The 20,054-nt window shown below is 55.0% G+C and overlaps 1 protein-coding gene across 2 annotated transcripts; it reads left to right on the forward strand.

Annotated features, from left to right (window-relative positions):
- Nucleotides 1–3,904: 3,904 nt before the first annotated feature.
- Nucleotides 3,905–19,073, forward strand: LOC119003612 (galectin-9-like). Of its 2 annotated transcripts, XM_037070069.1 has the most exons (10): nt 3,905–4,026; nt 8,231–8,322; nt 9,419–9,620; nt 10,405–10,515; nt 11,706–11,801; nt 13,592–13,627; nt 14,818–14,859; nt 15,315–15,403; nt 15,539–15,701; nt 18,320–19,073. In XM_037070069.1, the coding sequence occupies exons 1-10, from the start codon at nt 3,988–3,990 to the stop codon at nt 18,464–18,466; spliced, it is 1,017 nt and encodes a 338-aa protein (XP_036925964.1). In that variant the 5' UTR covers nt 3,905–3,987; the 3' UTR covers nt 18,467–19,073. The 2 variants fall into 2 exon arrangements, with proteins under 2 accessions (XP_036925964.1, XP_036925965.1); XM_037070070.1 differs by lacking the exon at nt 11,706–11,801.
- Nucleotides 19,074–20,054: the final 981 nt, after the last annotated feature.

The following is a 20,054-nucleotide window of genomic DNA, read 5'->3' on the forward strand; positions in this document are numbered from 1 at the left end:
GGGAAGACACTCCGTTTCAAGTGCTGAGCCTAAGAAATGTGCATCACTGGTCAGGCTGGGTCCCGACCTGTTGGGAACTGTCCTGCCTGGTTTCAGGAGCTGTAACCCACCATGGCTAAGGCTGAGTGAGCAACCTTCGGACCTTTAGCCACTAAGGAGACAAAGCTTATCTCCCTGGCAGGAACGTTGCTTCTGCTTCATCCATCTCTGGCCCCCAAAGCTTGGTCCGTTAGTCGATGACGGGTAAGACCCCTCAGAGGGATGGCAACCTAAGCCAGACACAATCACTTGGGAGGCCCTCAAGGAAGGACTCAGGGGGGCTGCAGCAGAAAGTGGGTAATGGACCTTTGCCCCCCCCCAGCTTTGACAAACCCTGAGTCCTCAGTCTGTCTGTGGGAAGTCTCCAAGAATTGCTTGGCGCCTCTGCCTCCTCTGCCTGACTTAAGCCTGAAACAATGACAGAGGGTGGTGCAGCCCTGTGCTGGGAACAGCAGGCTCTCTGTGTAATTAGGCCTGAAAAGGATATGTAAAATCTTGTGAAATCTGCTTTGCTAAGAATGTTCTTAGTTAAATGATAAAGGCCCAGGCAGAAAATGAGTTTTCCCAAAGTTCTCGATCCTTTTCACTGATAGACCCTGACTTAGAAGAAGCCCTAATAGTTCTCTGTATGCTATCCACTGTTTGGTCCTACTACTTGACAATGATTAATGTTATACCTGAACTCCTGTACAAAAAAACCAATAAAAGCCTGTCTAGACAAGGGTCAGGGCCCTCTGCCCTTGAGAGAGTTGCCAGGCCACTCCGAGGAGCTCCCCCCTTAAGGAAGTAGCCGCGCTGTCCCTTTTCCTCCACAGGACTCGATAGTTCATTTGAATTTGTCTTCATTCTCCATCCATAATGTTGTGGACACTGCAGGCCACTACACGTGTCACCAACCAAAGGGACAAACAGATGGGAAGAAACAGTGCGTCCACGGGAGGAGCAGGGGATGGGAGGAGAACTCAGGGAGGTGGGCGTGCAGAGGACATGTGCAGGGTAGGCTGGAGAAGGTGGGAACACTTGAGGGGACCCGGGTCAGAGGGGCTCTTAGAACCAGGGGAAGAGTCTGTGGCATAATGGAGACAGGAAAGAGCCCACCCCTTCCCCTTCCCTCCTCACTGGAGGCCCCAGGACCCCTTCCCAAGGGCCAGATGCCAATCTCAGCTCTTGAACAGCCTCTTGAGGACTGAGCTCTCCCAAACCAAAGAGGGGGTCTGGTCCCAGCCCAGGGCTCCATGACACCACATTTGGCATAGTGGCCCCTCCCCCACCCCCATTGAAATGCCCACTAACAGTGCAAAGGGCTCTTCCTCCACATCCTGGTCAACATTTCTCACTTTCTGGGTTTTCGGTGTGGCCATCCCCAAGGGTGTGAACAGACAGACATTGTGAACAGCTCCGTCCATCCACTCTGTGAAGAGCTCAGAGCCTCGGGTCAGCGTCTGGGATTTTGAATAACAGAGTGGGGGCAGGGACTCTGCCTAGGGCTGCCCCTTTCCTTCTTAAGATTGGACCTGAGTGCTGGGAATGGGTCACTGTGACTGGTGACCATGACAGGGTGACGATGCCACCCTCCTGAGGTTGACCATGCCCTGGCACTGCACCTGGAGGATGCCACCCAAGGTCTCAGTTGGTCTGAGAACACCCCGCCCTGCACAGCCAGGGCAGGGGCCCTGGGGCTCTCCTTGTCAGTTGGACTCCCTGTGAGTCACTTCCAAAGCACCGGTGATGCCTTGTGCTTGTCTGCTAGCACTCAGGCTGTCCCTGCTCTCCCCGGGACACCCGGGGCTCTGGGAGTCTTGGGTTTCTTCCCCAGGACTTTGTTGAGACAGTGTTGACATAGATAAAGTGCACAGATCCCAGTGTGCTGGGTGGGGTGAGGCAGCCGTGTGACCAGCATCCAGGTCAAGTCCAGAGCACTTCCAGCGCCCAGAAGGTTCCTGCGTGCCCTCCCAGGGTCCCTGTCCCACCCTGAGTTCTCTGATGTTTCCTGTGTCCCAGGTCCTTTCTATTGCTGGGGCCGCTGCATCCCTTGAGCCCCACAATGTGCTCCTTCCTCCTCCGTTTATGCGCATTTGTGTTCTTTCCACTCTGGAGTCATGGCGACCAACGCTGCCGTGGACATGGGTGTGTGTTCTCACCCCTCTGGAGTTGCTTCCCAGTTGTATTGTTCCACAGTCTGACCTCCAAGGAATGAGGGTTCCACTTGTTCCATATCTCGATCAGTGATGACACTGTCCTTGGTGTCCCCGGTGTTGCAGAGGATTGTGAAAATTTGTCTTCCTTTTCCTCCTTTCTGCCTCAGCCGTGCTGTCTGCCCTCAAGTCGGTTAAATTCTAGTTGATCCAGGAACATAAGGGGGTGGAGGTTGGGCCGAGGGGATGCCAGAGCCCCTCCAAGAAGCCAGTCTTTGCCAATTCTGGTGCATCCGGACAAGGTTCAGAAAGAAGAGAGGTACACACATACGCATGACCTTCTGCCCACTTGGGGCCAGGTGCCCCTTGTCTGCTCATTCAGGCTTGACCTGTCGCACATTGGATTCCTGTCTAGCACATTGAAGGGACCTGCTTGACTTCAGGTAAGTGTATTGTCACCACTCCTCGCCTCTCCTCCCCAGTGCTGCTGGTCTCTGTTCAACCACTTCCTTACCTCGGCGCTGAAGCCGTTCAAAGGCAGTTTATTGAATGTGTCACCCTGACCCCCATGTCACTTGGAATGTTCCACTGTGTCCAACATTTCTTGTCAGTCTATTCTATAGCCCAGAAAGAGAAGGGACACAGGAGTCTGTCTGTCTCCACCATCGCGGTCTGTGCCTTTGATCCTTCTTCGCCGTGTCGTCTCACAAGACTTCCAGGATCCAGAGGTTCCTGGTGAAGAAACAACAGCTGAATTGGCCCACTTCCGCAGTGGGCTCCACTGGTACAGAACCAGGGGCAGCTCCCGGAGGAGACCCAGGGGAGGAACCGAACTGGGTGTACGAGGGCTGGTGCATGAGACACGGCTCCGTATTTCTGTTCCGTCCAGCTTGTCAGCCTCTTGAAATCGCTAAAGGGTCACTACTATGTAGATAGCTGGGTTTTTAATTGGGACATTATTGAAAAAATGATTTTTCTCTGTGATTTTTGGTAATATTCAGTTGGTATATTAATAAATGTGAGGCCATTAACAAACAGGGAGAGAGGAGAGGAGAAGGCGCAGAGAAAAGAGGTCAGCTCTCCACGCGGGAAGGCAGAAGCTCCCAGGGCAGCACTGTAACCAGGGAAGTCACAGCCTCTGTGGTGAGGGTTTACATTTACAAACAGAAACTCTGTCTTGTACACTTCTTTGTACATGATGATGTTTTCACGTGAGGAGCAGGATTTTAAAGAAAAGAAATACCCTTTGGAGAACCTAAGAATCTTCACAGAGTGCAGGCTGCCACCAGTGTGCTGTGTGACCTTGGGTGTGTCACTAGGCTCTCTGAGCCCCCGTTTCCCTGTGTGTAAAGAGGGTATAACCAGGCCTTCCACCACCCCCAGCACCACATCTACCGGAGCGACCCTGTCAAGCAGCCCCATTATTTCTGGACACTGGCTGAGTGCTCAGGAGACACAGCCACTCACTAATGGGCAGCAGCATCTAGACACTCACTGGCATCAGGGTGGCCAGGCTCTGTGAGTCAGGGAACCCCACCTGACTCAGTCTCTGTGTGGAGCACAGCCGGAGGGGAAGGAGAGAGCACTGGGGGGGAACGTCTCTACTCTCCTGTCCCTGAGTTCTATGCTCGCCCCACTCCCCCACAACCCTTCCCTTCTCTTTGTCTGCACCCGTTTTCTCTGGCTCCTGGCTCCTCCCCAATGACTTATTGCCAGATTGATTTGGTTTCTATTTCTTTGTTGGCTCCTCCTCAGTGCAGAAGACTTCCTGGCCGGTGTGAGAAGCAGCCGTGACCACAGAGGTGTTGGAGAGATGAACTTCAGCAGTGCCCAGCCTCCCTTCGTGAACCCAGTGAGTTTCTGTGCATCGGGCATGGGTGGTGCTGCCAGGCTGAGCTACCGCCTGTGCAGGCTTCCGCCTCGTGGTTTCTGAGGACACCACACTTGGGTGGCAGGGATGGAGGGGGCTTCCCAAAGACAACACTGAAGGACAGAAGTGTCAGGTGGGGCAGTCTGGATCCGTGCATTCATGACTGCACAAATGCTAAGTGAGCTCCCAGCGGGTGCCCGTCCTTCCTCGAGCTCAGGGGAAGGAGCACACAGGTCATCACAAGGACAGTGATGTTTGTGGCAATGAAAGGGGAAGTAACAGGGCATCTGGGGAGCATGAGAACCCAGCGTGGCTCACTTCCTCTGGAGGTGGCCTCCCTGGGTTCAGCCATCTACTGGCTAGCAAACAGGTGACCACAGCCAAGCTACTTTTACCTCTCTGGGCCTCAGTTTCCACACCTGTAGAATAGGGAGAATCCTAGAGCCATGTCCAGATTGGGGGTGAGAATTCGGTGAGGTGCATTCTAGGGTGCCTTAAGTGTGCCTGGCACACTGTGGGTGATTTCACGGGTTTAGTCTGATGAGGGGAGTGGGGGCAGCAGGGAAGACTCCTGAGGGGTCTGCTCCCTGTGGGGTAAGCACACAAGCAGGGGCAGGTCAGGGGGCGCTGCAGAGGGGCCCTCTGGGGAGGGAGGGAGGAGTGGGCCCACCCCTGAAGAGTGGGATGCACAGGGCTGGTTTGCACCTTTGTGCCAGGTGTGAGGGCCCTGTGTGCAGGTGAATTGGTTAGACCCTCTGAGCTTTATGATCCCCACGGCATTCATGGGAAAACTGAGGCTCTGAGACCCTGAGGCCACTTGCCACATGTGCCTGGATGGTAAGCGGCAGAGAAGGGAGGCGCCTGTATTTACCTCCAGAGGGAGGTGCCCACAGAGAGAGCAGTAATGGGGGAAGGGGGGCAAGTGGCAGCCCCGGGCCCAGCAGGCCTGTGAGGTGACCCTTCCTGGTCCCAACCCCATAGTGTCCATAGAAGCCTCTCCCAGCCTTGGCCAAGAATTTCCTGAGGGGCGGGGGAGATAGACTGACAGAGCCCTCCTGGGTGGGGCAAGAGATAGGCGGGTGGGCAGCAGCAGAGTGCTGGGAGCAGAGTCTATAGTGGCGGTTGCTGCCTGGGCTTCTTGTTGCAGCCCACCTCAGCAGGGCCCCTGGCATGGCCTGCCTTCCCCCACAGTCACCGGCCCCTGGGCCCTCCTTGGTGGTTGGGCTGGAGAAAGCTGAGCCAGGCCTGCTTGGTGCATCCAGGGGGCTTCAGGGTCAGAATGTGTGACCTCAGGCTCCTTTCCTGTAAGATGGAGGATCCCAGCGCTCCTACCAGGCCCTGACGTATTCTTATCCTGGTGGCTGGTTTTTACTTTTAAATGCCTGGACTCACAGTTTTTCAAATCTGAAGGAAAACCACCATGAGTAGTTAAAACAGGGCCTTGTAGTCCAGACAGAAATGAGGATGGGTGTCGCCCCCACAGGGGACCAGGACCACCTGTCCACCCCACATGGTCTCCCCTTCTGGTGTCCCCCTGACTCCCAGCAGTCAGGAGTGACCTTCCTCTTCCTCCAAAGAGTGCTGGGAGGTCACATGAACTGGCTGTTCTGCTGAAGAGCTGAACACCATGAGGGCCTCTCTGGGGACCTCACCCCTCCCATTCCTGCCCCCCATCAGCCCCATCTGGCCCAGCCTCCTCAGGGGCTAGGATGGAAGCTGGAGGCACAAGCAGGACAGGACTGGCTGTTTGGTCCAGGGAAGCACTCAGCGAGCCTGAAGCAAGAACGTTCTGTGTCTCATCGTGAAGAAGCCATGTGGTGGTGAAAGCGTGGGCCCTGGCAGGTCTGGCTGAGTTGGTTGGAGCATCTTTCTGTAAGGAAAAGATTCAGGTTCGATTCCCAGTCAGGGCACATATGGGAGGCAAGCATTCAATGCTTCTCTCTCAAACGTTGATGTCTCTCTCTCTCTTCCTCTCTCTCTCTAAGAAGCAATGAAAAATTGTCCTTGGGTGAGGGGGAAAACAAAAGAAAGAAAAACATTACAATGACCAGGAGCTGGGAGTTCTCTCCCAGGGCAATGCAGATTACAGACCACCTCGGAGTTTCAGGTCTTCTGGAGGTCAGCCTTAACAGTCCAGCAGCAGCCAGAGTGGGGATTTGGCCCAGAGAGACCGGGGGAGGGTGCAGTAGAGGCACCTGGGATGTGCCCTTCTCTTCCCCAGACTTTTCTCACTGAGTCATCCATCCAACACACTGGGTAAGTCCGGGGGTAAAGCCTTGGCAGGTCTCAGGGTCTCCCAAGGATGGACGGCACAGGCAATGAATGAAGAGTCAGACACCCAATTGGATGCCAAGAACAGCCAGCCTCTGTGGGTCTGACTGAACTCTCAGTTTGATTTAAGCTTTATTTTTATAGAAATTGTTATATAACATTAAAGTAACAGGTTATGGCAAGTTCAGTTAAGCAGAAAAAATCAATACAGAGGTAACTAGGAAAAGCACAGGAAATTTCTTAGATTCAGTAACATTAAACAAAGGTTATTTTGACCAGGAGAACCATCAATCAGACAATTATAAATAGCTGTATGTACAGAGTTTTAAACGCCTTATTGATGAACAGATGTTTATTAAAGTCTTAGAATTTGGCATGGGTCAAAAGGATATGCTAGACTTAACAGTGGTTATAGGAAATTTACTACAAGGCCTTTGTGGTGTCTAACTTAGCTATCTATCTTCCTGTCTAGAATCTTTCTGCACTTTGGACTCTAACTCCTTAGCAATCGTTTCCATGTGCTCAATTTGTAATAGTTAACCAGCTTCTCCTGCGTCTTTACCTGTGTAATTCCATTAATATATACTCCCGTCCAAGGTAGAGGAGGGGCTGTTTTTCCATCAACTTTTATTTATTTTTTAAAAGATTTTTAAAATTTATTTATCTTTAGAGGGGAAGGGAAGGAGAGACGGAGAGAAATATCAATGTATGGTTGCCTCCTGTGTGTTCCCTGCTGGGAACTGGCCTGCAACCCAGGCACGTGCCCTGACTGGGAATCGAACCTCAGTCCTTTGGTTCGCAGGCCTGTGCTCAATCCACTGAGCTACACCAGCTAGGTCCATCAACTTTTAGACATTCAGGGGCTACCCCATCAGGGAGGACTTTTGTTCTATGGCCAAGACATCATTTGGTACAACCTCATTGGAATTCTGTGGATCATTGGACCTGAGAGACAGGTGTGTAAAAATCCCACCACCTATTAATTGCAAAGACAGACATGCAAGGAGAGACAGACACGATGTCCAGCCACAGTTGCCTCTGCTGTGCAGATGCATCTCATCCATCCTGACTGTGTCAAGGGATGGCTGCTGGTTGGCTCCTGACAGGTAAGATGGATCCCTATTTCACAGTCGAGCTCACTGAGGCAAAGACAGGGCAATTCAGATTCCCAAGGCCCCTCGGGCAACAAGCAGCAGAGAGAGGATCCAAACCAGGACTGTGTCTGGCTGTAAAGTGAGGAGCCCCTCACCATAGCCTGTGTTGCTTCCCAGTGGCCTGGGAGAGACAATGGGACAAACTCTGTGCCCACGGGGCCTGGGAGGTGTGGAGACACCCCATCAGGGCTCAGGGGGGTGAGCAGGGCCTGGGGAGGCAATGGGGAGCCAGGAGCAGGAGGAGAAGGCTGCTCCTGGCTGTAGGCAGCACCCAGGAAGAGGTGCTACCTGAGGTGGCTGGGAGGGCATAGGCCATGGCCCCCACCGCTCTCTGGTGGGGTGGGCAGGAGGTGAGAGGATGCCTTCCTCTAGACCTTCCCAGGTAGCTGAGGGGTTATCCTGTGGGGTAGGCTGGTGGCCTCTTTTGTCCTTGGGTTCCTGAGTCTTCAACCAGGGCTCTGGGGCCTTTGCTGGGAGTTTTGCCTGTGGTCCAGCAGCCCCTCTCTCTGGCCTGGTTCCTTCCCCTCTTGGGGTCAAGTACATGCTGCTTCCTCCTATGGGAGGTCAGCTCCAGGTCACAGGAACTGAGCCTGGAGGTCTCCATACCAGTCTCAGAGTGTGTGGTCAACTACCTGGGTTGGGGTCATTTCCTCAGTTCCCAGCTGCTCCCTGACACACCAGGCCGGCCACTAGCAAGTGCCAGAGGGGGGGGTGGCCAGAAGGAGGCTGACCCACTGACACCCTGCCTCTTCTACTTACAGATTGTCCCCTTCACTGGGTTCATCCAAGGGGGCCTCCAGGAGGGACTTCAGATCACTCTCAATGGGGTTGTGCACCAGTCTGGTGCAACCAGGTACCTGGAACTGCCTCACTGTGTCCCTCAGCCAGCCATGCTGCCTGTCAGCTGGGGTCGGGTCCCCCCACACACTTCAAGCTGCCTGTGCCTGGCTCAGGGGATGCTGGGTGAGCAGGGCCCGGCCAAGGCCCACACTGCTCGGTACCCCTGCTCTCTGCCCATAGCATCAGGAGGTCATTATCATAGATGCCACATAGACACAGGAAGCAGGAGCTCACAGTCTCAGGCAGCCAGACGCTGATTATTGTGGTCTAGGGCTGAACTTGCACTCGAAGACCCAGAGATGCAAAAATGATACTTCCTTTGTTACCCACAACTGCCCCCATTTACTGGAAGTCATTTGGCTTAAATGGAAATATTTAATTCTGCTATTAAATGTAGTCTGGTCTCTTTCTGTTTCAAGTTATTTCCTGAATATTGCTAAGTCCATTCAAAATACAAACATCTTCTCTGGTTCCCACCCAAAAGGGCACTTTGAGAACCAGGCAGAGTTCCTGGCTGCTGGGCGCTGGGACCCTCCTACAGCCCAGGGGCCTCTGCTGAGGTCCAGGTGGGGGCAGGTGTGGGCTCTTCCTGATCTGGGTGGGGTCTGTGTAGGTGGCACAGACATAATCCCTTCTGGACATAATCCTCTCTGGGAAACCCCTGTTTCCAGAGAGAAATTCCATCAACATCACCAGTTCTGTGCATTTGTTCTCTTCCCTCCCGCACGCTCACAGGTGGGCCACCCTCTACCACGTGCCCACTTTCCACCCAAGCCTCTTGCTTCTAGGCATATTCCCCATCGGCACCTCCGATACAAATTTGTCATCAGTGTCATGCTTCCTCTGGATAGTGTCAACATTTTCATGACCCATTCTCTACTTATTTTTTTAGAAAGTCACACTGGAAAGGACACAATGCAGTAAGGACACAAAAACACACTCAGTGCAAATTAGGTAAACAAGCAGGAAGGCAAGAGAGGCATCCTGGGAGCAAAGCTGCCTCACGGGGTGCACGCAGGTTCCCACACGCACGCAGGTCAGGGCCAGAGGCCTTCCTGCTCCTTCCACAGGACGTAAACCAGAACACTCTCTCTTTTCCCTGGGCCCAGGTTTGCTGTGAACTTTCAGACTGGCTTCAGTGACCATGACATTGCCTTCCACTTCAACCCTCGCTTTGAAGAGGGCGGGTATGTGGTCTGTAACACAAAGCAGAAAGGAAGCTGGGGGTCAGAGGAGAGGAAGATGCAAATGCCCTTCCAGAGGGGGAATCCCTTTGAGCTCCGTTTCCTGGTGCAGAGCTCGGAATTCCAGGTGAGCAGGACCTCTCCTCCTGATTTCCCACTGCCTCAGCCCCAGCCCCCTCAGCCAGGTGAGCAGTGACCCACGCAGCGCCTCTGGGAACCACAGGACCTCACACCCACTCACCTGCACCTGCAGGGGCACCTGGGCTTGTGTCACTAGGGAGTAAGGACAAGATGAGTCACGCCTGTTGTTCGTCCTCAGCTACCAAGTTAGTTCCAGTCCCTGGCAGGAGCCATTGTGCTGTCCAGGTCCCCGGGAGAATTGTTTTTGGAGGGGTGACCTTGCTGCAGCCCTCATCCCGGGTCTAGGAGCGGCTATGCCTTGCATGCACTGTGAGTGCTTTTGCAGGGGGGTGGAGCTGCGGGGCCAGGAGCAGAGGCTGGGTCCCTGCCTTCCTGCGGGGACCTGGGGGTTCCTGTCCCCTCAGCGAGCAGCCTGGGTCCCCTCTCCTCTGCTCCCCAGGGACATTTTATGCATATTCAAGTGTGCACATTTAAATAATACCTTAGGTGAGCTAGGATTGGAAAGACAAAGCTACTTCCATAAACAAACTACCTTAAGAACCGTGCAGCCAACAGCTGGAACCCAGGGCTGACCGGGCCTGGATGCTCTTGGGATCACATGCGTGTTCCTGTAACTGGCCCAGCCATGGGGGCTGGTGCCCCGACCCAAAGGGGAAGGAGGTGAAAACCAGAGAGGGCTTCATTTCTAGAAGCAGGGGTCCTGGAGGCTCAGATCTGCTTCCCACCCTGGTCTGGGACCCCACTGCTGAATTATGCACTCTTGTTGACAGGTGACAGTGAATGGAAACTTCTTTACACAGTACTCACATCGCGTGCCATTCCACAGAGTGGACGCCATCTCTGTCACTGGTGCTGTGGGACTGACCAACATCAGCTTCCAGGTCAGATTGTCCAAACAGGCCCCTGTCCCAGGTCTGGGTGCAGTGCCCGGTCTAGGGCCCTGTTGGGTGGGCCCAAAGGTCCCAGGCAGGCAGTTTCCTACCCAGGTGACTCTAGGGTCCTACCTCTGGCTCCCTGTCCTGTCCTTCTGGTGGCACCATCTGTGTCCAGAGCACCTGGTTCAGCCTCCCTCCTCTCACCACTCTGCTCTGTCACTCTCTGTGCCCCACCCCCCCACCCCCGTTAGGAGGGTTCCAGAAAGAGGCCGAGGTCAGACTCCAGCTCTGCCGCCATCATCAGCTGTGGGGTCTCAGACAAGTGACTTTGCTTCGCCCACCCTCAGTTTCCTCATTTGTGGAAGAGACACGGTCACTGCCAACCCAGTGTTATTGTGTGAGCTCAACAAGAGGACGTGTGTCAGATGTCACAAAACGGCTCACATGGGCCTGACCAGTGCAGTTCTGTGGGTTGGGCATGGTGCCACCAGGCAAGGTGTTGGGGGTTCGATACCTGGTCAGGGCACATGCCTGGGTTGTGGGTTCTATACCCAGTGAGGGCATGTGAGAGAGGTGGCTGATGGATGGTTCTCTCTCTCTGCAAATGAATAAATAAAATCTTAAGCAAGAAATGGCCCACAGGGGCCCACACCAGGGACCCTTTGACGCTGTCTCTGGGATTGCAAATGCGGCCTGTGCTGCCGACCTTGAAAGGTCAGGCGGAGCTTTGTGCTGGGAGCTGAGCCAGGTGGTGGCTGGGCGGTGACGGGCATGTACTTGGTGCTGCTCTACTTGCATTGAACCGAGGTTCAGGTGGCGCCTTCTCTGTGCACTTTACCAAAAACTTTGGTGACCTGGAGGAGGGCCCGTGGAAATCTGACTTTCAGGTGTGGTGTGAGAACTCGGAAGAGTGGGGTCTCTAGGCCCCCATTTGCACGGGGCCCCTGTGGCTGCATGGGGGCAGTCGTCACTCTTTCTGGCATTTGGGTGCACTGCCTCAGATGGGAAAAGTGCACGTTAGTCCCTCAACAAAGATGCGCTCCTCTCTCTTTGGTCCTTACCCCTCACATTCCCTCCTTCCCTGGCGCTGGCCCCACCTGCCTTGCTCTCACCGCTTGCCCCCGCCCCTGGCTTTCCACTCTTCCTTGGCTACATTAGAGCTTCTGTTTACCCCATGGCTCCTTTTGTTTTAACAGAACACCCGTGTCGTCTTTGTCCAGCCTGCCTTCTCAGGGATGCAATTTTCCCAGACAGCCTGTTTCCCACCCAAGCCCAAGGGGCGCAAACCGAAAGTGAGTCTCATGTGAGACCCGGGGAGGTGGGCAGCTGCACGGAGGACAGAGAGTCTGAGAGAGAGGCTAGTCCCAGGCAGCAGGCCAGCCAGGGCCACAGGCCCCTTGATGCCACCAAAACTTCCCTGTCTCCATCCACCTGGCGCCCAGAGCCGGGACCTGGGAGTCGTCCTTGGTTCTTCCCTCCCTTCCTTAATCTCTCTCCAGTGCGCCAACGCCTCTCCTTCCCACNTCTCATGTGAGACCCGGGGAGGTGGGCAGCTGCATGGAGGACAGAGGGTCTGAGAGAGAGGCTAGTCCCAGGCAGCAGGCCAGCCAGGGCCACAGGCCCCTTGATGCCACCAAAACTTCCCTGTCTCCATCCACCTGGCGCCCAGAGCCGGGACCTGGGAGTCGTCCTTGGTTCTTCCCTCCCTTCCTTAATCTCTCTCCAGTGCGCCAACGCCTCTCCTTCCCACTGCCAGGGCCTTGGTCCAGGCCACCTGGCCTCTCGCCCCCCTCACACCCACCCACCACCACAGTGACCTTCTCACAAGCAAATCCGATCACATCCTCTCCCTGCTTAAAAATCCCAAAGGCCCCAAGCCCTTCTCAACAGACCTCTAACTCCCCACTGGGATGTGGAGGACCCTCGCCCCAGGGGCCCAGCCCACCTTCGGGCCTCCCACCCCACCCACTAAACTCACACAGCCTCCACTGCTCCCTCCAGGCTGTCTGCGGCCACCGCGGCTTCTCATCTGTTTGTCCTGGTGCCAAAAGTCCCCATTGCCACTTCACCCCCAGCCAGTCACTAACCCCCCCCCTTAATGCTGTGCTTAAATGTTGCCTCGGGCCATCTCCCCTGTGGGGCAGATGGCTGGATGCCCCACCACCTCTGGTCCCCTTGGACTTTTTACAGCTCTGCACTATGCCAGTCCCCATGTCTTGTTGTAACTGTATTTACTTGTCTGTCCCCGTCACTCCACACCTCCTCCCCACATCCATGACCTTGGAACTGTGACTTGTCCCTTTGTGTATCCCCTGCCCTGTGCACAGGGCCTGGAATGCCGGAGGGACTGCATAAATGAATGAGGAATGTCGTTTGCACAGCCAGCAGAAGCAGTCTGCAGCCAGGGCAAGAAGGACAGCTTGCTGGGTGGGGAGAAGGTCCAAGACAGGAAAAGGGTGGGGCCTGGCCCTTCCTTTGGCCACTTGAGCAGTGGAAACAAAGGGCAAGGGGTGTCCCTCTACCCAGCCTTCCTGTCGCCCATCGCGATGCAGGTCGGACGCCGTGCAGGTAGGAGGTCCAGGAAGCCTTGCTGTGCAGCCCGACATTGGCCCTGGCCTGGGGAGGGCCGGGTGTGCTGCGTACAGTCAGACACAACGGGTGGCCATTTGCATTTTATCACTCGACACCTGGACAGGCTTGGGCAAGTTACTTAACTTTTCTGAGCCTGGTTGTCTCACTGAGCAGAACAGAAGCTAAGGATGCCTCCCTCATAAACCCTGAGCAGGACCCTTGACACACAAAAGTCCTCGGTAAAGGCCAGGGTGCACCTTCTGAGTGGAACGTGAGGCTGGACGGCATCGATGGCTGAGCCTCTCTCTGGGAGGCGAGGGGAGCTCCGTGTTCTGCATGCGTATTTGACACAAGGGCTGTCTCTAGAGGAGCCAGTGGGGATGCTCCCTCTCCTGCAGCGCTGACCTGACCTTGGGCTCGGGAAGGCTCGCTCAGGAGCAGGAGGGAAGTGAGGGGGAGTCTGGGGAGGCACCAATGTTAACCCTCATGTTGATGATCTTGTCCCTGTCAGCCCCCAGGGATCTGGCAAGCCAACGCAGCTTTCATGGTGAGTGTCTTGTTGTCTCTATGGAACCTGTTCATTTCGGTCCTCTTTTGAGATAGAAGGAAGAGGCAGGGCCAGGCATTAGGCCTCCACCACAGGTCAGGGGCAGCTGGAACCCGACCGTGGTGCTGGTGGTGGGTTGGTCTGGGCCGCAGGGGTAGGTGGCCATCCAGAGGACGAGGCCATGAGCTGAGCTGCCCCCGCCCCTGTCAGTCTGAGCACAGTCCCAGGAGCCCCGCTCCCCACATTCACTTCTCCCTCTTGCACAGCTTCACTGTGCAGGAGACATTCCCCTGAGAAGAAAGATAAACTTAGCGGCTACAAATAAATCCATATTTCTTCTCCAGAAGAATCTTTTGCCCCTACCTCATCCCCTTGAGAGGAGAGAGATCTCTGTGCTCTGATTTGGGGGCTTGTCAGGGCCTTTGCGCTGGTTACTGGCTCAGAGCCAGGTCCCAAAGTGCATGTGAAATGATGCCCTCCGGTGGCAGGTGATGGTCATCACAGTGGTGAGAGCTTGTGAAAGCGGGCTTTTCTTTCTTCAGACTCAGTCATCCATACCAGGCAGAGTGTGCCTGGAGAAATGTTCTCTGTAAGTTGAAAACTGTGGTCAGCTCACGGCCCCTGTGATGTCCCCCTTCACCAAGGACTGAATTCTCTCCTTTCAGAGAAGGGGCGGAGGCCGTGTAGCAAGGATGATGGGAACATTTGGGGCTGGGTCCTCTGCTCAGGAGACCTGCAACTCAAACTGCCCTTGGGCCGGTAGAAATTCCGGATCAGGCTGCCTTTGCCCAGAGGCCCAAGGGGCAGGACCCTTGGAACCAGCAGGAAAACCGTCCTTCTGTGACTAAGTGGGGGGTGCAATGTCCCCAGCATCTGGGTCTGAGGCCCTGCACCCTCACATCCCCGGCGTGTCACTGCTGGTCACAGACGAGAGTCGCTGTTCCCCTTCCTCCTGCTGGAACAAGTCAGACGGGCGCCCTGGAGGGAGCAGAGCTGCCTGTGGAGGGCCCAGGCCAGGCGGCTGTGGAGGGTCTGGGACTATGGCAGGAAGTTCCACCCAGGCCACCAGGAGAGGGGGCGAAGGGGAGGGCCCAGGGCCTGATGCTTCATGTTGGAGCCTCCCCTCAGAGTGTGTGGGGGCCTGGGTTGGGCCCAACCCCACCCTGAATGTCCTGGGGTCTTTTCAACAGAACCCGGTGGTCCCACCTGTGATGTACCCCAACCCGACCTACGTAAGTGATTTCTCAGGGAGGGTGGAGGGTTGGTGTGTGCTGGGCAGCATGGAAGGTGAAGGGCAGCTCACAAAATGAAAAGCAGTCCTTGAGGAAGCTGAAGTTCAACACCCAAGTAGATGAGAAGTCGTCGAAAGGAGCTTTCACCTTCAACAGCGTCCCTTCATCACGAGCACATTATGTGACTGTCCCTCCTCAGCCCCAGTGTCCCCTGTGTCAGGCCTAAGTCCTTCTCAGGACAGTTTGAGCCCACTAATTACTTTGAGGATCCCTGGAAAGTTTCCCTTTGGCATTTACAACCAAGTGAAGGCACCACTTTCTTGAAGAGATGTGACTCCCAGGGACAGTTGTCAGACTCAGTGCATAGTCCGAATTCATGGAAATTGGTGGGAGGTTCCCCTACGGTGGTTGCTGCTCTGGCTGCCGCTGGCTGACCTGCCCCTCTTCCCTGACAGCCTATACCTTACTTCACTGCCATCCCAGGTGGAATGTACCCCTCCAAGAGCATCACCGTGTCAGGCACAGTCCTGCCCAGTGCTCAGAGGTAAGTCTGGGCTCCCGGGGAAGAGAGCTACCCCAAGCTCATTCTAGCCTCTCCCCTGGCTCTGGGCAGGCCTGGGAAGGGCAGGGCCCAGAGCTCAGTGGGCAGAGGAGACTCATGTGAGCTGCCTACCTCCAGGTTCCACATCAACCTGCGATCTGGAAGTGACATCGCCTTCCACCTGAACCCCCGTTTTGATGAAAACACCCTGGTTCGAAACACACAGATCAACGGCTCTTGGGGCCCCGAGGAGCGTGGCCTCCCCCGAGTAATGCCCTTCTCCAGAGGCCAGGGCTTCTTGGTAGGTGCTGCAGCCTGGAGCTCTGAGGGGTTCCCAGGAGCAATTGAGTCGGGGAGTGGGGGTGTCTGTAGGCACCGGGAATCGTCTGGGAGCTGAGGCCTCTGGGGTGAGGGCTGGGTCCAGAAGAAGAGAATGTGGTCACCAAATATTTGTTGTATGGTCTTAGAATTACTGTCCCCCATAAAGAGGTGGTGTTATCTGCTGTTCACAGGTGGGAAACACCCCAAGTGCAGGGTCCCCGCCTGAGGTCACACAGTCCAGAAGTGCCAGATCGAACCCAAAGTGAGGTGTCATTCATTTCTTTATTCACTCACTCATTCATTCATTGATCACTTATGAGCTCTGTTACCAAGGCCACTTAGTGCAGGAAGTAGTCCAGGTGTTGGGGGAGGGGAGAGAGCCATGAAGCCAGCAGACAACATCCTGCCCCTGAACTTCACAGCTGAGGTGGCAGAGAATCACTGCAGGTCACCACAGGTGCTTCGCTGAAAGCAGAAGAGCCTACTGTGCAGCAGGGGTGTGCAGGCAGATGGCTGTGAATGCGGCCCAACACAAAACCAAAACTTCACTTGAAACATTACCAGATTTTTTGTGATTATGATGGTGATGTATTTATTTTAAAGTATATTTTATGGATTATGCCAATACAGTTGTCCCATTCCCCCCTTTTCCCCTTCATCTCTTCACCCCCTCCCTCCAGCAATCCCCCCCCTTAGTTCATGTGCCTGGTTTGTACATACAAGTTCTTTGGCTTCTCCATTTCCAATACTATTCTTAACTTCTCCCTGTCTATTTTGTACCAACCATTTATGCTTCTTGTTCCCTGTTCCTTTCCCCCTCTTCTCCCCCCACCCCCTTCCCCACTGATAACCCTCCATGTGATCTCCATTTCTGTGATTCTGTTCTTCTTCTAGTTGTTCCCTTAGTTCATTTTTGTTTTTGTTTTTAGGTTCAGTTGTTGATAGTTGTGAGTGTTATCATTTTGCTGTTCATATATTTGATTTTCTTCTTTTTCTTAGATAAGTCCCTTTAACATTTCATATCATAAGGCCTTGGTGATGGTGAATGAACTCCTTTAACTTGACCTTGTCTGGGAAGCACTTGAGCTGCCCTTCCATAGTAACTAATAGCTTTGCGGGATGTAGGTCTTTGCCCTTCACAACTTGGAATACTTCTTTTCAATCCCTTATGGCCTCAAAGTTTTCCTTTGAGAAATGAGCTGACAGCCTTATGGGAAGAGCTTTGTAGGTAACTGCCTCCTTTTCTCTCTCTGCTTTTAAGATTCTCTCCTTCTCTTTAATCTTGAGTGACTACATTATGACGTGCCTTAGTGTGTACTTCTGGGGTGCCAACGTGTGGCCCAAGTCAACTCTTCTCCCAGCATGACCGAGAGACACCAAAGCTAGGACACACCTGGTGTGTGAGGCCTGGGTAGGGCCACGCTGCCTGACAAGGGGACAGCTCTCAGAGGCCACAGTGCAGTGGAGGCCTCAGGGATAGAAGGAGATGCCCACAAAGCCCCGAGGGGTGCATTCCCGGAGATGTGGGAGGGTGCAGCTGTTACTGCAACAGTGAGGGTCACAGGCGGGGACTGTGCAGGAATGGGGAGTCGGGGAGGCTGGAGGCCGGGATAGCAGGTAGGGGTTCCCAACCCGACTACAGACTCAAATCACCCAGAGAGCCTGACATGGAAAAACCCAGGCCTGGCCCCGCCCTGGGCCAAGCAGAGAGAGCCTGGGAGTCTGTGTTTTAAATAGGCCCTGACACTCCTCCCCTGGGTAGCACACGACCCACATAGGGCCTTGAGGGCCACGGAAAGGCGTCTGGATTTTGACACAGGGAGTTGGAGTGTTTTGAGCCTGAGAGCCATCTCCTTCGACTCAGAGACACTGTGTGACTGTGAACAAGTGACGTGGCTGCTCCGAGCCTCCATTTTTCCATTGGGAAAACGGGACTAATAGCAACAGTGACCTCGGAGATGTGAGAGTGCACTGAGCCCATGTTGGGCCAGGCTCAGCACAGAGCCCGGCCCACAGGAAGTGTGCTGCCTGGGCTGGGAGTTGTGGGGGGTGACGGCGTTTCCACACATGTGTTCCCACCACCTTGCAGAGAGTATTTGGGCCTAAAAGCCAAGTTAGGAGGGGCCGCTGCAGGAGTGCCAGCCTGGAGCATCCTGGGTGTGGGTACCAGGGACATGGGGGGTACAAGGCAGAGCCCCTGCCCCTAGAAGCTCAGGGTCCAGTGGGAGAGTGAGGATGGGGGTGGGGACAGGACCTGAGGGGGCTCCTGACTTGAGTAGCAGAGGTGAGGCGGTGGCAGAAGGCAGGGAAGCCCAGCTGGAGAGGGGTGAACCCTGAAAGGGGATGAGCAGTTCCCCGTGTGGGCGAGGTGTGTGGTGGGGCACCCGGGGGAGGGCATTCTATGCCCGGGGAACAGAATATGTAAAAGGACGGGAAGGAGAGTGTGTTAAGAGTGAATCCCGTGTGATTGGATGTGAGTGTGGGGCCTGCTTGATGGATGATAGTCAAAGGCAGGGAGAGGGAGGAAGCCCCAGCCTGCGTTTAGGTTTGCGGACTTTCCAAGTGCAGTGCAAATGACACGGCCGTCTGTCTGTCCAGGTGTGGATCAGGTGTGAGGACACTGGCTTCAAGGTGGCAGTGAACGGTCAGCACCTGTTTTACTACAACCACCGTGTGACGGACCTGCCAGCCATCAATGTCCTGGAAGTGGAAGGTGGCATCGAGCTGACCAACGTGCAAATATAGGCAGGATTCCTGGCCCTGGGGACTCAGGCTAGAGTGTGTGCTGTCCGGATCTGCTCATCACCTCCACCTTCCCTGTCCCTGCCCCAGCCCCAGCCCTCAGATGATCTGGAGGAACCAGGTCCCTGTGTGGCCCTGCTTCTGGCTGCAGCCATCTGAGGTGAAGAAGGTAGCTGGCTGGCACTGCCTTCCTCAGCCGGGGGACCACCTGGGGTTCCAGCCACCCAACCCTAATATCTGAGGAAGAGGGTGGTGTGTGCAGGCTTAAGCCTCATGTTCTGTCCCCTGGGCACAAAGGGAGGACTTTGGCCTCCCAAGCTCCCAGCCTACACCTTGTTTACCTTGGATCCCTTGTCCCAGACTCCATTCAAGTACACCTCAGGCTCAAGCCACCAGCTGGTCACTCACATGGTAGTCTCCTTAGCTCCTCCTCTTTCTCCAACCTTTAAACTTTCAGTGGAACATCACCTACCCTCCCTCTCCAACAAAGTCACCCTGATTGACACCTGCTTGTCTCCACCAACACACAGGACCCTCTTCAGCTGGAGGCCCCCCTTTTCCATTGTCCTTCAAATAAAGTGACAAAGAAATATCCCTGGTGCCCCACATACACAGAATGATAGTGGTTCATCAGTTGTGTTGGAGACACTTGAATTTCTGGAATCGGGGAGGTCCTGGCCAAGGAGGGAGCCCAGGCTCACTTGGATGGGAGTGTCCTGATTCATTTCTGCTCTCAGTGGGTCCACACACAACCCACAGGTGTGTGGGAGAAAGCAGCTGGACTCAGGCTCTTTGCAAGGAACATCTGACAGGAAGCTTGGTAACAGAGTTGTAGCCAGGAGGCAGCCCCATGCTTCTGAGATGGGCCAAGAGCTGGGCGGGGGCCTGTGAGGGCCAGGGCAGGGCCAGGAAGCCAGAGGGCAGAGCAGGTCATCTGTGGGGAGGAGCTGACCCAGAGGAGAGCTTGTTGGTGGTTGCACTGTGGGTCCCCCAGTGTTAGGGGGAGGCGGTGCTGGGGAAAGTGGCTCAGTGTGTGGGTCTGCCAGTCCCTGGGCCAGTGCAGGGGGACCCAGATATTGTCCACGTGATGCCAACCCACCATGGTACTCCATCAAGAACCCAGGGCCTCAGGAATCAGGGCTCGGGCTCAAAGCCTAGTCATGGAGCCAGGAGTACCTACCGCACCTGAAAGCTGGTTTAAATGAGGAATCTTGGGTGAATTGGAGAGATATCCCAGGTGTTTAGTCTTCAGGTTAGCATGCAAGAGACACTGGGCTAGGTGACCACTGTGCCAAGCAATGCCAGCACACCACAGGTTGGCTTGTCCTCTCTTCCCCCACCATCCCATCTGAGTGGGGGCCAGGGAGCCAGGGAAACACAGGCCAAACCCAGCCAGAAGCCATATTTCACCAGATCGTCACTTACCCCTGGCTGAGTGCCCTCCTCGCTCCCTCTGGGAGAAAGACACATGAGTCAGTCCCTTGAAAATCCTTCCCCATGGAAGGCTTTTGTCCTTCACACACTGCCAAGGCCTCGACTGTAGCCTGACCTCACCTGCCTTGTCATCCAGGTGCCAAATCATATTGGCCAA

Source organism: Sturnira hondurensis, unplaced genomic scaffold (assembly GCF_014824575.4).
Source record: "Sturnira hondurensis isolate 20B ecotype Veracruz unplaced genomic scaffold, ASM1482457v3 Scaffold0018728, whole genome shotgun sequence".
NCBI classification, from domain to species: Eukaryota; Metazoa; Chordata; class Mammalia; order Chiroptera; family Phyllostomidae; genus Sturnira; species Sturnira hondurensis.